General features: G+C 42.0%; 1 protein-coding gene across 2 annotated transcripts in view; it reads left to right on the top strand.

Moving 5' to 3' along the window:
* Positions 1-16,738, top strand: part of LOC136863069 (potassium voltage-gated channel protein Shal) — a 313,703-nt gene that overhangs the window by 25,250 nt on the left and 271,715 nt on the right. For both annotated transcript variants that reach the window (XM_067139401.2, XM_067139402.2), the window contains exon 2: positions 3,855-4,043. In XM_067139401.2, the coding sequence (XP_066995502.2) occupies positions 3,855-4,043 (189 nt within the window). The remainder of the gene's footprint in view (positions 1-3,854; positions 4,044-16,738) is intronic.

Raw genomic sequence — 16,738 nt, 5'->3', positions numbered from 1 at the left:
GAGAGGATTCGTTGTGCCGACCACACGACACCTCGTAATCTGCAGGCAGCGGTCGCTTGGTAGGCCACGGCCCTTCGGGACTGTTGCGCCATGGGGTTTGGTTCGGTGCGGGGAGAAGAGGCAGAGTCCATGGTTTGGTGCTTCATCTGTCAAACATGTCAACGAATACTCCCACACGTCGCATGCTGTTAAAAATGAATTCCGTACAAATCTATATATATATAAAATAACTTGTCCTGACTGACTGACTGACTGACTGACTGACTGACTGACTGACTGACTGATTCATCATCGCCGAGCCAAAACTACTGGACATAAAGAAATGACATTTTGTAGATACATTCATATTAAGATGTAGGTGCTCGCTAAGAGAGAATTTTTGGATATTCCGTCGCTAAAGGGGTGAAAAGGGGGTTGAAATTTTAAAATGGGTGTATCTATATCTCAAAACTTTAAAAGAGTACAGATGTAAAAATTGGTATTTAGGATCTTCTTTAAAAATAAGGAAACACGTATTTTTTGTTTTCGGAAAATCCCAATAGGAGGGGTGAAAAACGGTGAAAAAGAGGTTGAATGCCTTTAATCAGGATACCGGTACTTATATCTCAGAAACTGAAGATATTACAGACCTGAAAATTGGTACACGTGATATTTTTAAAAAATAAAGAAACACGTATTTTTTGTTTTTGGAAAATCTAATTAATGGGAGGGGGAAAAGGGGGGTAAATTATTAAAATCAGTGTATCAATATCTCAAAAGTTTGAAAGTTTACAGATGTAAAAATTGGTGTTTAGAATTTTCATTATAAATAAAGAAACACGTATTTTTTGTTTTCGGAAAATCCCAATAGGAGGGGTGAAAAGGGGTGAAAAATAGTTTAATGCCTTTAATAAGGATCCTTATTTCTCAGAAACTGAAAATGTTACAGACCTGAAAATCGGTATTTGGGATCTCCTTTATAAATAAAGAAACATGTATTTTTTTTTTAAATCCAAATAGTGGGGGCGGGGGTGAAGGGGGGGTGTATTTTAAAAATGAGTGTATCCATATCTCAAAACTTCAAAAGTTTGCAGATGTAAAAATTGATATTTAGAATCCCCTTTAAAAATAAAAGAACACGTATTTTTTTGTTTTCGGAAAATCCCAGTAGGAGGGGTAAAAAGTGTGAATAAGGGGTTGAATGTCTTTAATAGGATACTTATATCTCAGAAACTGAAGATATTAGAGACCAGAGAGTTAGTATATGGAATCTCCTTTAAAAATACAGAAACATTTATTTTTTTGATTTTGGAAAATCAATTAATGGGGTTTAAACAGGAGTGACAAATTGGGGTGAATATTTAGAAAAACTATATCTAGAGTATATCTCAGAAACGTAAAATGTTGCAGACGTAAAAATTGATATTTGGAATCTCCTGTTAAAGTAAAGAAACAGGTATTCTCGGAAAATCCAATGAAGGTTGGGGGGGGTGAAAATTTGAAATATTTATTGAATTAATTGTATGAGGATACTTACATCTAATAAAAACTAAAGTTGTTACAGACATGAAAAGTGGCATTTAAATCTTCTTTAAAAATAAAACGACGCGCTTGGGGTGGGGGCGGAGAATCATTTTTGGGGGCGAGTGTGAAAAGGAGTTGAATTCGTTTCATGAGGACACACATCTTAAAAAACTGAAGATAATCGGTATTTAGAAGATCCTTTACTATTAAAGAAACAAGTATTTTTGCCCGAAAATTCACTTAAGGGGGACGGGGAGTGTGAAAGTAAGTGAAAAAAGTGAATTATTTTTATGGGAATACTTATATCTCAAAACTGAAGGTAACACACGTGAACATTGGTATTTGGAATCTCCTTTAAACATAAAGGAACACGTTTTCTTTTTTGGGGGGAGGTAAATCAACTAAACCGCGGTGGGGTGAAAACGGAGGTGAGACCAATTGATTTTACTGTTTCTAATTTACTTATAAGGAGCCTCCGTGGCTCAGGCGGCAGCGCGCTGGCTTCTCACCGCTGTGTTTCGTGGTTCTAATCCCGGTCACTCCATGTGAGATTTGTGCTGGACAAAGCGGAGGCGGGGCAGGTTTTTCTCCGGGTACTCCGGTTTTCCCCGTCAACATTCATTCCAGCAACACTCTCCAATATCATTTCATTTCATTTGTCATTCATTTAATCATTGCCCCAGTGGAGTGCGACAGGCTTCGGGAGGGCTTATTCATTCCATTCCTGACCCGGTTGAATGACTGGAAACAGGCTGTGGATTTTCCATGTACTTATTCTGATCATAAACCGATCATTTTTAATCTCTCCTGGATTCCTTTTCAAGAGCCATCTTTACCTTTGGAGAACCTTCTTAGATTACAGTAGATTCTTCTGGCATATAAACAAAAATTTAAACATTTTTGAAATAAACGATAGATATATGATTGACCGTGCAATTGTTCACCTCTGTAATAAGGTCAATAATGCACGGACGTATGTCATTCGTATCGCCAGAAGTCCTGCGCACTTGCCTACGGGCGACAATGGTGCTGGTCATACTGTCATCAATGACAACGGCAGCAGATTTAATTTACCGCCAAGTGGAGGTTCAGTACCGCCAAGGCACCCAAGACGACACCACGCCGGATCTCCTCAAGGATTTGATCCACATTAAAAATGCTTATAGGGAAAGATGGCAAAGATTTAGGGACCCAACTGACCGGGTGGAATACCTGGACCTATCTCGGGAAGTACGAAATCGATTGCTGGAGAAGAGATTGAAAAATGGGAGGAACGTTGCCGTAATCTCTCAGAAAACGAGTCAGATCGCGAATTTTGGCGGAATCTCTCAGAAAACGAGTCAGATCGCGAATATCGGTGGGTTATATATAAAACGCTAAGCATTCAATTATAAATTTCAGTATAATACCGTAGCGAAGCACAGGTATCTTGCTAGTTATATATAAAATTAATCAGAAAATTCTTCACTTTAAGCAAAAACACAAGAGAAATTGTCATTTTTTTTCAAATTCCAGGGCCAGCTCCCCTTACTTCAGTTTCAATGGTTTTACCATGCATTATTGAAATATTAAGAAAATGGTATTGGAAACATCATGAGAACTGTTCAAAGTTACTTCAATTCAGAAAATTGTTGTACGTTAGGAAAATCAGCTGGTGTTAAAGTTTCCAATTTTTTAATATGAAATGGATGCTTTTCATTCTCCCTTGGGGCTCTTCATACACACATGTAGCTAGTATTCAGCGGATGATCACTAGCTCGAGTGCTAGACCTTGGAAGACCTAGAAACCGCTGCAAAACGTCATCTTGAAAGTCTAATGTTCTAACAGTTCAGTTTATTTCTGAATCTATTTTCATTACCTGAAACTGACCAATACCTCGAAGAATTTTCCTTGAAAAAGTTGTGTGGCAAGGAATATGGCACTGAGGATACTACTCCTCATAAATTTGTCGTGTCAAATCAGCATTAACTGGAGCTGCTTCATATGCCTTATGCAAGTCTGACAATTCAGCATTTGTAAACCAAGATAGTTTTACTACTCGTAATTGAATGAATAGTTCTCAGAAGTGATTTTAACAAACAACGGAAAAAATCAGCAGCATCTTTTTACATGGTAATGAGAATAGCTGAAACATAATTAAAGTAAATTATGGACAATGATAAAACCAGTGAACAGTTTCGACTTTCACTGAATTACGTCATAAAGAAATCATTTCAAACCACTTCTTCATTAAGACTGTTTGATTAAGTGCGCTTTGTCACATTAGGGAATAGTTGTTGTTCTGAAACACCCTGTATATTGAAAAATGTATGCATTTAAGTATTAATTTTCTGTTAATATTGTGTTTCAGAAAGCGCGACTCGCTCGTATTAGAATTGCCAAAGCATCGTCTGGAGCAGCTTTCGTCAGCAAGAAGAAGGCAGCGGAGGCGCGGATAGCTGCTCAGGAGTCGGGGCTCGAGTTAGACGACAATTACCACCAGGAGGACATTTTCGAACTTCAGCATCACCACCTCTTGCGGTGTTTGGAAAAGACCACGGTAAGAATTATTTCCCTTATACGAAATAGTTTTTTAACTATTACATATTTTAATGTAATCTTTTATATTGTAAAGTAAGCTTAGACTTAGTAAAATTCAGGAAACTCAATCGTGAAAAACTACCAGTGTTTTACCCCAGTGCGGCATGGAATCATCAGATGGATACCGCACCTTCCCAAGACATTGGCCGGCTAGCAAGCCGTTAGCGACACTACTGCTAAAATGTTTTCATTCCTCTCCTGAAGGGGGAGGCGGGCCTTGTTCAGCAATATTTCTCGCCGTCTTAATCACATGTTTCCAACACGTACCCCTACTCCTCCCCCGTTCAATATTATAAAACTCACCCAACCCCAGTCTACCTAAAGCATTCTTCACCTTGTCTACCCAGTAATCCCCACACTTGCCCTTCATTTGACACTGGTAAGCCGACTGCAGAATTAGGCCACCTTCACTTTTCATCAATCTGCACCAGTGACCAAGCACTCTTTTTAAAATATCAGTCATGATGTACTCTTTACACAATATCCTTACTCCTGCACTCAAGGTGCACAAAGGTAAATCCATAACAATCTTACAGAAATTACTGTCTACCTGCTCTAATACCCCACTCTCCATATCTACACCCCAAACCTCAGAAGCATACAGCATTTTACTCTTTACCACCGCATTAAACACCATGCTTTATGTATCATAGCTTACCCCCCGAAATTTATTCTCCAGTATCCTAGTTACTGAAAGTGCAGCTTGGCTCTTTCATTTGACTCACCTAATCTGCTCCACCCAAGTATCATTTCTACTTATCGTCACCCCAGATACTCCATCTTTTCCACCACCTCTATCTCTTCCCAATTTATTGCCCACTTTATCTCCGGTTTATTTTTGTTCCCTTTCCTACATACTATCACCTTAGTCTTTTTACTGTTGATCTTCAATGACCATTTCTTCGCAAAACTCCAAACCTCGTTCAAGCTTTTTTGCAGGGCCCCAGATGTCAACGTCAGCAATAATACGTCGTCCGCGAAAATCAATCCTGGAATTTCTTGTATGTCTAGTACCGGATAAGCCCACTTTTCTCTACATGACTGCCTAGTAAGTCGTTAATAAACAATAAGAACAGGATTGGCGATAATTTACATCCCTGTTTCAGCCCAACTTTCGATTCAATCAATACACTATCCACCCCTTCCTCCACCTTAATGCTATAATAGACTTTTTCATATATACTTCCGATCGCTCTTTTCATCTTCTCCCCCACCACTACCCTCTCCAGTCTTTCAAACAAAGCCTCCCCTGCCCACTGTATCGAACGCCTACTGGAAGTCAATTGCAGCAACAAACACTTAGAGCCTTATTTTCTCACATATTTATCAATTATTGTTCTCACAATCATTAAATTATCTGCCGTCTTTCTCTCTTTTCTGACACCACTCTGAAAAATCGATAGAATTGAGTAATCTTCTGCCCACTTCCTCAACCTCTTTGTTAAAATACCCGTGTACACCTTAATCAGAGAGTCCAGCAGGGTTATGCCTCTATTAGTTACTGGGATTTGTCCTCTATCCTTCGTCTTTATAAATAGGACATATGATCCCCTTCTGCCATTCTTTCGGGAATTCCGCCCCCTCGAAAATCGTGTTTAGGAATGTAACAAAACTCTCTGTTATCTGTCTATTTTTTCTACTTCCTTCCAGTAAAGATTCGTTATCCCACTTTCCCCTCCCGCAGTCCTGTTCTTCAATTTACTTACCACTCCCATCACATCCTCACCTTTTATTTTCTTATCCAACTCCTGACAATCCCTCTCTATCCCCCTTTCAACTTTATAGCTTCCTTCTACCCTTACCACCCTTCTTTCTCACCTAATAGTTCCTGGAAGTACTCCACCCATGTTCCATACTCAATTTTAGATTTTGTCACTCTACTCGTCCCCATATTCATTTTATCTTCTTCCCTGTCTTTACACTCCCTGTTTAATGCTTCCGTTTGAGCCTCCTGGCATACTTTTTTCCTCTCACCTAGCATTTTCCTATATTCCTTTCTCAACCTGAAAAATTGTTCCCTTTACCCCTTCCCACCGTGTTTCCTGAACTCAGCCAGGGCTCTCATCACTGTCTTCCTCTTCACCTTATACTCCTTATCGAACCAACCCTCCCCCACATCTCTGGTCTTCTTCCTGTATGAATTTTCCTACGGTTTTTTTTTTCGAATACAGAGTCGTAGAGCCATGGTAGAGCCGTGGCCACTTGTAGGCAAAAACCCACTCAGCATCCACCGACGACACCACTGCAAGTTACAGATATTATAAGCACAATGCAGTGCTGACATACTAGAGGAGAATTACATCTCCACTTGCTATACGTATTTGCCCTCCCGGGCCAGTATGACCAAACATATGGCACCGAATGAGGTAGCTAAATAAAATACAGGAAACTCAATCGTCAAGAATCACCAGTGTTTCGCCCCTGTGCGCCATGAGTTCATCAGCTGGATACCGCACCTTCCCAAGACACTGGCCGGCTAGCACGCGGGTAGCGACACCACTGCAAGCTACAAGCACAATGCAGTGCCGACGTGCGATGTGTTTCGTGAATTTTATGTAGCTATGTCAATCAGAAGCTATATTTTTGGTTACGCTAAGACTTTATTTCATATGCCTTATTTATATGCATTTACAATATAATCGTTGACTTATCACTGAAGGAGAAAGCATTCCGGAGACAGGTACATAATTATCAGACTAATAACAACGTCATGTGGCTATTTATTAGCCTGATGCAACTCCTGTAAAGCAGACTATCCAAGGAGGGTGGGCAGCTCTTCTGTGTATAGGAAACTGTGTGTTCATGTGGTGGGAAATAGTGTCATTTTTGGCGTTGCAGGAATGTCGAAGGCAGCTCAAACACCCAGTCTCGGTGCTGAGGGAGTCGTCCACGGTTAAAGTCCCACGACGCGGGAATCGACTCCGGCACCTCGAGGCTCAAACGTCAAGAAACTGATCAGTCATCAACGGAGCCAGACGCATATTAGCCTGAATTGATCAATTTATTCCATGTATTTCGGTGATAGTAATTGCTATACTCTTCACACCCTATCGAACTTACAACATATTATTCCAAGTGATATAATGGTGAAACATTTTCACTTAGGAGAATGTCAATGGTTTCAAGGAAATTAAGGGGATTTAATATGCAATCTGAAAATGTGACCACCTTCGAGGCTTGAAATTAAATTTTCTCATTCTCCAGATCAGCGAATTTAGTCCGCGTACGAAAGAATCACACTCCAAATTTTTAGGTATTGTAGATGTAATGTGCATCCGCTATGTTCGAGATTATTAATACTGAAAGGATTATTGAAAGGATTATTGTTCTCAAGATATACACCAAACCAATGCCCACCACAATAGTGCAGGTCTATAATGCTACTAGTTCAGCGCATGATGAGGAAATGGAAAGACTGTAGGAAGAGATAGAAGATTTATTACAATATGTAAAATGTGACGAGAATCTGAGATGGGAGACTGGAATACAGTGATAGGCCAAGGAAGGGAAGGTAATGCAGTAGAAGTATTCGGATTGCGACAAAGGAATGAAAGGAAATCGGCTGGTTGAATTCTGCACCGATCATAATTTAGTCCTTGCTAATACTTGGTTCAAAAACCATAAACGACGGCTGTGTACGTGAATAAGATCTGAAGACACTGGAAGGTGTCAAAATAGACTTCATTATAATTAGGCAGAGATTCAGAAACCGAGTGTTGGATTGCAAAACTTTCCCAGTAGCAGACGTGTACTCTGATCACAACTTGTTGGTCATTAAATTCCATCTGAAACTGAAGAAGTTGAAGAAAGTAAGGCGTGCAAGGCTATGGGATCTAGATAAGTTGAATGAAAAGACTGTGAGGGATTGTTTCAAGAACATCTTTCACAAGGAATAAATGAAAAGGCTGAAGGAAACGCAATAGAGAAAAAATGGACAGTCGTGAAGACTGAGATCTGTAGGGATGCTGAAGAAATGTTAGGAAGCAAGGGAAGATCACCTGTGAATCAATGCATAACACATAAGATACTAGACCTGATCGATGAACGACGAAACTAAAAGAATGCAAAAAGTTAAAAGGGCAGTAAATAAAGACGATTAAAGAAAGAAGTAAATAGAAAGTGCAGAACAGCTAAGAAGGAATGGCTGAAGGAGAAGTGCAAAGATCATGAATGTTGTACGGTATCAGGAAATGTAGAAAAATCGGGAAAACGTTTGGAGAAAGGAAAGCTAGGTGTATGAACATTAAGAGCTCAGACGGAAAACCACTTCTAGAGAAAGAAGACAAGGTAAAAATATGGCAGGAACATATGCAACAGTTGTATCAAGGTAGGGACGTAGATGAATAGGTTCTGGAACAAGAAGAGGCCGTTGCTGCTGATGAAATGGGAGACCCAATTTTGAGGTCAGGATTCGACAAAGCTTTGAGAGACCTAAATAGGAACAAGGCATCTGGAATTGATGACATTCCCTCTGAATTACTGATTGCCTGAGAAGAAACCAGCATTGCAGAATGTTATTATACCTATTCCCAAGGAAACCTTTGCCGACTGGTATGAAATCTAACGCACCATTAGTTTAGTACCTTACGCCTGCAATATTTTAACAGGTATTATTTACAGAAGAGCGGAAAGAGAAGCTGAAACTGAGTTGGGAGAAGATCAATATGGCTTCATAAGGAATACAGGAACACGTGAATCAATCCTGACCTTACGTCTGATCTTAGAGGATCGAATTAAGAAGGATCGTAGATCTATTAAAGGCATTCGTTAATGTTGATTAGACCAAGCTATTTGAGATTCTGCAGGTGATCGGGAACAGACACTGAGAACGAAGAATTATCTACAATCTGTAAAACACTCAGCCTGCAGCGATAAGAATTGAGGATTTTGAGAAAGAATCAGCAATCCAGAAAGGAGTGAGGCAAGGCTGCAGTTTGACCCCCTCATTTTGAATCTTTATACAAAACAGGCAGTAAAGGAAAGCAAAGAGGAATTTGGAAAGGGAATCACATAGCAACGAGAGCAAATCAATAAACCTGAGACTGCTGAGGATATGTAGAAATTGCTGAATGGTATAGATGGAGTCTTGGATAAGGTGTACAAGATGAAATGAAAGTAAGTCCAAAACAAAAGTAATGGAGTGCAGTACAACGAAGTCAGGTGTTGCAAGTAATATTAGATTAGGAACTGAAGTCTCAAAATATGCAGATGAATATTGTTACTTGGGTATTAAAATAACTAACGATGGCAGAAGTAAGGAGGACATACAATGCAGACTAGCAAAAGCAAGGAAGAGCTTTCATAAGAAAAGAAATTTGCTCACTTCGAACATTGATATAGGAATTAGAAAGACGTTTTTGAAGACATTCAACTGGAGCGTGGCATTGTATGGAAGTGAAACATGGACGATGACTAGTTCAAACCGAAAGAGAATAGAAGCTTTTGAAATGTGGTATTACAGATTAATGCTGAAGGTGAGATGAATCGAATCACGAATGAAGAGATACTGAATCGAATTGGTGAGGAGATCGATTTGGCTAAATTTGACGAGAAGGAGAGATAGAATGATAGGACTTATCTTAAGGATTTAAGGACTTGTTCAGTTGGTTTTCGAGGGAAGTGTAGGGGGTAAAAACGGTAGGGGTGGACGAAGATATGAATATGACAAGCAGATTAGAGCAGATGTAGAATGCAGCAGTTACCTAGAAGTGAAGTTTAGGACACGATAGGGTGGCATGGACAGCTGCATCAAACCAGCCTATGGACTGATGACTCAAACAACAACAACAACAACAGCAACATCAACATGTTCGAAATTTGGCAACTGTTGTGTGATTTGGTTCATTCCTGAATGAGACTGGTTCTAGCCCCAACAAAATCCAATTTTATCCTGAATGTGAAATTAATTCGAATTTATCATTGACCTTATGGGTAGCTACGTAATATCGTTGCTAGGTTTTCACCATGGTGACTTAGATTTGATAATACAAATGCCTGTTTTGGAAATAAAGGTCACCCTCTTGTTGTTTGAAAAATTACAGGTCCCGTGACTATGATCACAATATAACTGTCATGTGAAACTTCAAACTATCCATCATTGACCTCAATGCACTCATTATATTTAAGTCCTCCTTGGCAGTACAGAAATCAGCTATTTACCTGTACCGCATGTTCAAAGTGTTCTGTAGCAAGTGAATGGTGCAATACTCGGATAATATGCTGGATATGGTAAGATATCCCAATTTGCTGTGGGTGATCACCGACTCGTGAGCTTGATCGAGCACAACACTCCTTCTGCTCCCTAGCTCTGACGCCTTATATTAAACGTTATTGGGTGATTTCTCTAACTAGCTGAAGTATACAACCTACTTAACCGTGTGAATGTACGGATGTAGATATAAAAGAACTGTTTGAAGTCTGTATTATGTCTGACTGGAAACAAGTGTAATGAAATGTATGTGTTATTTTATTATTATGATTTAATTAGGAATGTATGCATGTTCAGTCCTCAGCCCTGAGGCTGGTTGGATCCTCCAAAGCTGTCATAGATGGTCTAGGCATCACTGAAGGGGCGTACTAGGGAAATTCAGAGTGAGGTAGTTTCCCGTTGCTTTCCTCACCGAGACAGAAGTTGAAATTACACATCAGTCTGCCAAGTCCATTGAAATGCGTGCACCAACCAACCCTATGAACAATATTTTCACACTATTCATAGCAGGGACTGGCTGCGTAAGGAATGATATTACCAGCATCGCTCACACCTCAGTCACTTTCTTATTGTCAAAGCCAAGGATAAGACAGAGACAGATCAATGAACGTAACAAAATTGCTCTAGCCTATACCAGAACACACATTGCACTGTAAACACTATGTCTCGCCAGCAAAGGCATTGTAACAAAGTATGCTGAGAATTTTCAGAATCAATCGCTTCGTTTGTTTAGCTTCCCACATTCATCTATTTAAGTTATCTAACACTCATTTGGATTATTTACTTTTTAAGGCAATACACTCCCAGTACACTCCTTAAAGTAAAGTCACTTACAGGGATATTCTACAGTGATGTTCAGATATATCTCTGGTCTCTAACAGTGAATTGTTTCTGCCAATCTTGCATCAAGTCACATGTTAATTGCCGAGTAAAGAGATGGAGAGGTAGGTTGGCTTACTCAATTATAACCTCTAAATTCTTAAAAGTACAGCAATTACACGAAATGAATGAATCGTCTTTGTGTGTTACGAGACGAACAGACTTCTCAAAGCTTCACCATTAGTATTTGCGGTTTTATGATCAATTAAAATTGATCAGATCTTGAGCAGCTGCGTAGAGTTTGTTTTATGTGATATCGTTAAGCTGTCGTGAAGGTAACCTTCATGAACAATTCACCGAAGAAATAAAGTGGCTTAAATTTGCAGATCACGTACAGTCGACGTTGAGGATATGGTAGGGGAAGGATACAGATTGAAGTGGATACGATCATAGAAGTTCAATGAACATATTAATAAGAAATCGTTGTATTAAAACGACATTTTATAAATGCAGTGGTACAGACAAAGGAATTAAAGGATAAAAATATACGAGCATCAAGACAATGTTCCGTCCACTTGCGATCATTAAGGTCACCTGTAGCACCTTGTCGAACCGCCCCTGGGGCGATGATTAATGAATGACAGATGAAATGAAATGATATTGGAGAGTGTTGCTGGAATGAAATATGACAGAGAAAACCGGATTACCCGGAGAAAAACCCGTCCCTCCTCCGCTTTGTCCAGCACAAATCTCACATGGAGTGACCGGGATTTGAACCACGGAACCCAGCCGGGAGAGGCCGGCGCGCTGCCGCCTGAACCACGGAGGCTCTCCCGAATAAAACAAATAAAAATTACAATAAGTATAATTTAAATTACTGTCACAATTTTAAGAATTAGCTTACATTAAAAAATGGGGGACACATCATGAAGATTAAAAAGGGTAAAAGATGAAAGCCGTGCTAGACTTCCATAATATCTAATGAGACTGAAATCAGAAATATAATACAAATGCCGCCGTTACTAAGAAGCACACTTTCACAGGACAGTGAATGGCAGCGCCTACAATTCAAAGGTTATTATTTATCACGCTTAACTTACATAGTTCCAGTTTGTTGAGCAAGTCGTAGAAAATGTAAAGTTCACAAGGTAGACCTAGACTATTTGTTCTTGACCACATGAGCTTTGGTTGAGACTCCATACACGGTACGAAAGAAGCAGTATCTTAGCTGGAGAAAGGCTAAATTTAACGATCACCCTGCTAGGCAAGTCTCTGAAGAGTGGCATTTTTTTTTTGGCTATTTGCTTTACGTCGCACCGACACAGATATATCTTATGGTGACGATGGGATAGGAAAGGCCTAGGAATGGGAAGGAAGCGGCCGTAGCCTTAATTAAGGTACAGCCCCAGCATTTGCCTGGTGTGAAAATGAAAAACCGCGGAAAACGATATTCAGGGCTGCCGACAGTGGGGTTCGAACCAACTATCTCCCGATTACTGGATACTGGCGGAATTTAAGTGACTGCAGCTATCGAGCTCGGTGAAGAGTGGCGTAGTAAGTTCAAACGAAGCAGCACAATGTCTTGAAAGGTTTGACATGTAGCACAAGCAGTTCCGCATGAAGAATATTCACAACGTTGAACCAATATTCAGAGGGAATTGAGATACAAAATAAGCTCATTAGCTGGAAATAATTTAGAGGTAATGGAGACATCTGCCAGCGGCTAACAAAGTTATTAAAGGATGGAGATCTATAGTTATGAAATTTAATACTAGATACCAGTAGACGCAAGCCGCTGGAAATAAGCTGAAGTCCATGTTCATGACGTCGGCATACACACACGTCACTTCCACAGGGCTTCGGTGACAACTCTCCACGCCATTTTTTTCGGCTGGGTGGCGCTCGTCTCTGCTCAGTCGGCCCAAGAACAATCAAACGGGCAGACGCCTCGTTGGCTGTCGCCTCCCCTCTCCACCATGTACTCTTGCCTCATCAAGGGCGTGGACGCCTCTTTTTCTCCAACTTCCATCCGCGATGAAATTCGCCGCACTGGAACGCATGTGGACGCAGTTCTTCGCCTCCAGGCTGGCCTCTCAGGACAACCTTCTCCGAATGTCGTCGCCTTCTTTCGCTTTCCAGGACCACCGCTTGGGATCATTGAACATGGCATACGACTCTATGATGCCGACTACACTGCGGTCGCTACTCCGGAGCATCTTCTCCAGCAAATGCTTTCCATTCCTGATTTCCCCATCTCTCCTACCATACCTCCCATCGTTACACACTCCACCCCCACCTTCACTACTACTACCACGACCACTACCGTCACCACTTCTGTCCATTCTGCTCCGCGTACTTCCACCTGCACTGTTTCGTCCTGTCACCCCTCTTCTATCATGTCTACCCCCGTTCCCTCCCTCCCTGCCCACTCGCAGCCACCTCCTGCTCATTTCACTGCTGCCACTGTCGCAACTCCGCCCCTCTCCCCCAGCACTGTAGACTCCTCCGTCCCCGCTCCAGACCGCCCTTCGTCAGCGAGTTGTGTCATCCGTGGCCTGGACCCAGCACTCACCGAGTGTGACATCCTGGCTGATCTGACCTCCGCCGGCGTTCCAGCCCGTCGAGCGCTTCGCATCTACAACTCCAGCGGCCCGACCTTCATGGTTCGCCTCCAAGTCTCCTCACCAGCCGACGTCGACCGCCTCATCACCACCGGCGTCCGATTTCGCGGACGAACATATCGAGTGGAGCCTTCTCGCTCCCCACCCCGCCCCGCTCGTTCCACTCCTCTTCCCACTTCTCCTAGCCCACCGTCCGCCCCGCCACCCCCGCCGCCCCCACCAGAGTTCCCCTTACCCGCTCCGCAACCTCACTTCTTCCTCCCACCCCTCCCGACCCTGGACCTCCTTCGCCTTCTTGCCACCTCCCTTACCAACATTACCACCTCCCTTTCTTACCTTCTCTCTCAATACTACACCCCCCTCCCACCTACTTTCTCCCCACACCGTATATGTAATTCTCTTATGTACATTTCTGTAAATAACTGTCATTCTCTGTAACGCGCGCCCGAGATGCCTCCGTTTTCAATAAAGTCATTAGTCCCCATTTTTCCCTGCTGTTCGTAGGGGTTTGCCTTCGCGGGGTGCTTTGCGGGTTTCGCCCTGGTTTTCCGCCTTGTTGTGCCGGTGCCTTTACGCCAGCATCTTTAACTTTTTTCCTTTTCCGGTGTGTACGACACACGCCCACTAGTTTCTTGTTTCTCTCTCTTCCTTTTTCTTCCTCTCTACGGCCTAAGAGCTCCTCAGTTGAGCTGATGGCCCGCCCCTCCTCTTTCGCCGAGGGGAATGAAATAACTTGTTTAAGTAAGTAAGCATGACGTCGGTAGATGCAGATTGGGTCTCGGCTCTTGGGTGGCCGCGGCTGGTCCGTGGTCCAACAGCTCTGCGCTCTGACCGGCCAACCGAGCAGGGGAGGGGTGGCCGCGGCTCTACCGTGGCTCTACGCCTCTACATTCGGAAGACAGGACAGGGATGGACCTCTGGGCTGGCCCCAACCGTCGGCTGTTCTGAAAATGGTTTTCCATGCTCCTGCACTAACGTGAATGCCGGGGCAGTTCCTAGTATAGTTCACGGCCGCTAATCCCCTCACCTCCGAGCATCTCTTTCTCCCGGCCTGAGAGACGGCGTCACGGAAGAGACCAGCTTCCCCGTTCAGGGGAGGAATGAAAACATTTCGGTAGTAGTTGATCACGACACAACATCCCTTGCAGACGAAGCTCATCCCGCTCAAGCCATTGCCTTTAAATAAAGGTCCCATTAAGGGAAAGGGTCTCCTACCTTTGCTATCTGCCAGCTCTCCGTTTAAGATGATCGCGCACAATAAGTCAAAGTGCAGAGCGCCTTAAGTTCTTGTATAGGGTAGATGTCGTCATAAGTATTTGTGCGGGCACGTGCAGCGGAGAGATGATGTTCCATGACAATCGAGATCTTGAAGTTGTTGTTTAGATTAGCAAGGACAGTAGATACGTGTCTGTGTGTGTGTGGGGGGGGGGAAGTGTCCATTTTACCTTTCCCGGTGGAGACTGAAACATACAGTAGGTGACGGACCTCTGGAGGTGGTGCTCCAAACATATGCTCCGCAGCGGAGAAGGAAGCAGCGAGTGCTTCTGGGGGCAAAAGCAAGCGAACGCAGAAAGGAGGTTCCAAAACATAATGAGGATGATAGACATCAAATATGACCATGAAATGGAAGGCCATAATACATTTAATAAATTATTTATAAGAAAACTAAATTAGGCATCACACACCAACCAGTTTCACTTTTGTGGGCCCCTTTTTATGTAATATATTAGGGACGGGAAGTGGAGAGGTGTGGGTGTGGAAATGGGAGGTGGAGTGCTCCAGAAACAAAGGGCAAAGAGGGGTAGGTCATACGTACTCTAAATAACCTAATTAATGCAATACTTAAAGTAGTGAACATTTCTGAACCAGCGAAATTATATTACGTTAATTTAAAAGGGAAAATAAAGATGCTCTAATTACAAACTTTAACTCATACTGTGTTGCTTGGGAGATCTTATTGTGGTCATCAGAGAAGAGATTTCGTACAAGAAATTAAGCAATCACTCACAGCAAATTAACCCAACCAGAGCCTTATTTTTCAGAGACCGAAGATGTTATGCATGAACTTTATGTTGAGATCCTGCTTTCATATCTCTTGTTTAAAGCAATGAATATGTTTAGAACTGTTGTATGTACTATGTGTAAGAGTTTTAATATTTGCTTCACGTCGCACCAACACAGTAGGTCTTATGGCATCGATGGGATAGGAAAGGGCTAGGCTTGGAAAGGAAGCGATCGAGGTCTTAACTAAGATACAGCTCCATTAGTTGCCTTGTGTGAAAGTAGGAAACCACAGAAAAACATCTTCAGGGCTTCGAACCCGCTATGCCCCTTATGCAAGCTGACAGTTAGGTGATCCAAGCCGCGTAGCCACTCACTCGGTGCGTATGTTTATCTTACTTAACCATTGGTTAAAATCCGCCTTACTAAAACAGGCTTTGCGGATGAGTAGGGGTTGTGCCTATACTATATCTTGACGCTACATTCGATGAGTATTCTGTTGTTATTGTTTCCTTTATATCCTAATGGGATAGAAACATTATTGCTCAACCTCCCACTTAACTTGTGTCTAAGTATGTGACATAATCTGTGGCAATGTTGTATATGCACGCACATAATTATAATTGTAGTACATTAGTGTGTGATTAGGAATACGTTCCAAAGCCCACAAATAATACACAATCCCAACATTTGTCTTTATATTTTTGTGTAATTGTAAGGAAGCGGGACAATGCTCGAGGTAGCGTCGACTCTCGGAAAGCAGGAAATTGAGAATCTGCAGTTTCTTCGAATTCTGTGCTGGCATCGGTTATCCTGTGAGTTTATTTCCTCATTAGTCGATACAAACTCCGGGTTAGTACATTATACTAGAGAGTTCCGTATTTCAAGTCCCAGAACCTTATTCATATTTTAGGCCCTCGGAATTACTGCACAGTTATACACAGTCCAACAGCTTCACTCTAACACAGGTTATCAGACAATCTCTAGGTTCACTTCTACAAAGGG

Source organism: Anabrus simplex, chromosome 2 (assembly GCF_040414725.1).
Source record: "Anabrus simplex isolate iqAnaSimp1 chromosome 2, ASM4041472v1, whole genome shotgun sequence".
NCBI lineage: Eukaryota > Metazoa > Arthropoda > Insecta > Orthoptera > Tettigoniidae > Anabrus > Anabrus simplex.
This window is presented reverse-complemented; position numbering and strand designations above follow the sequence as displayed.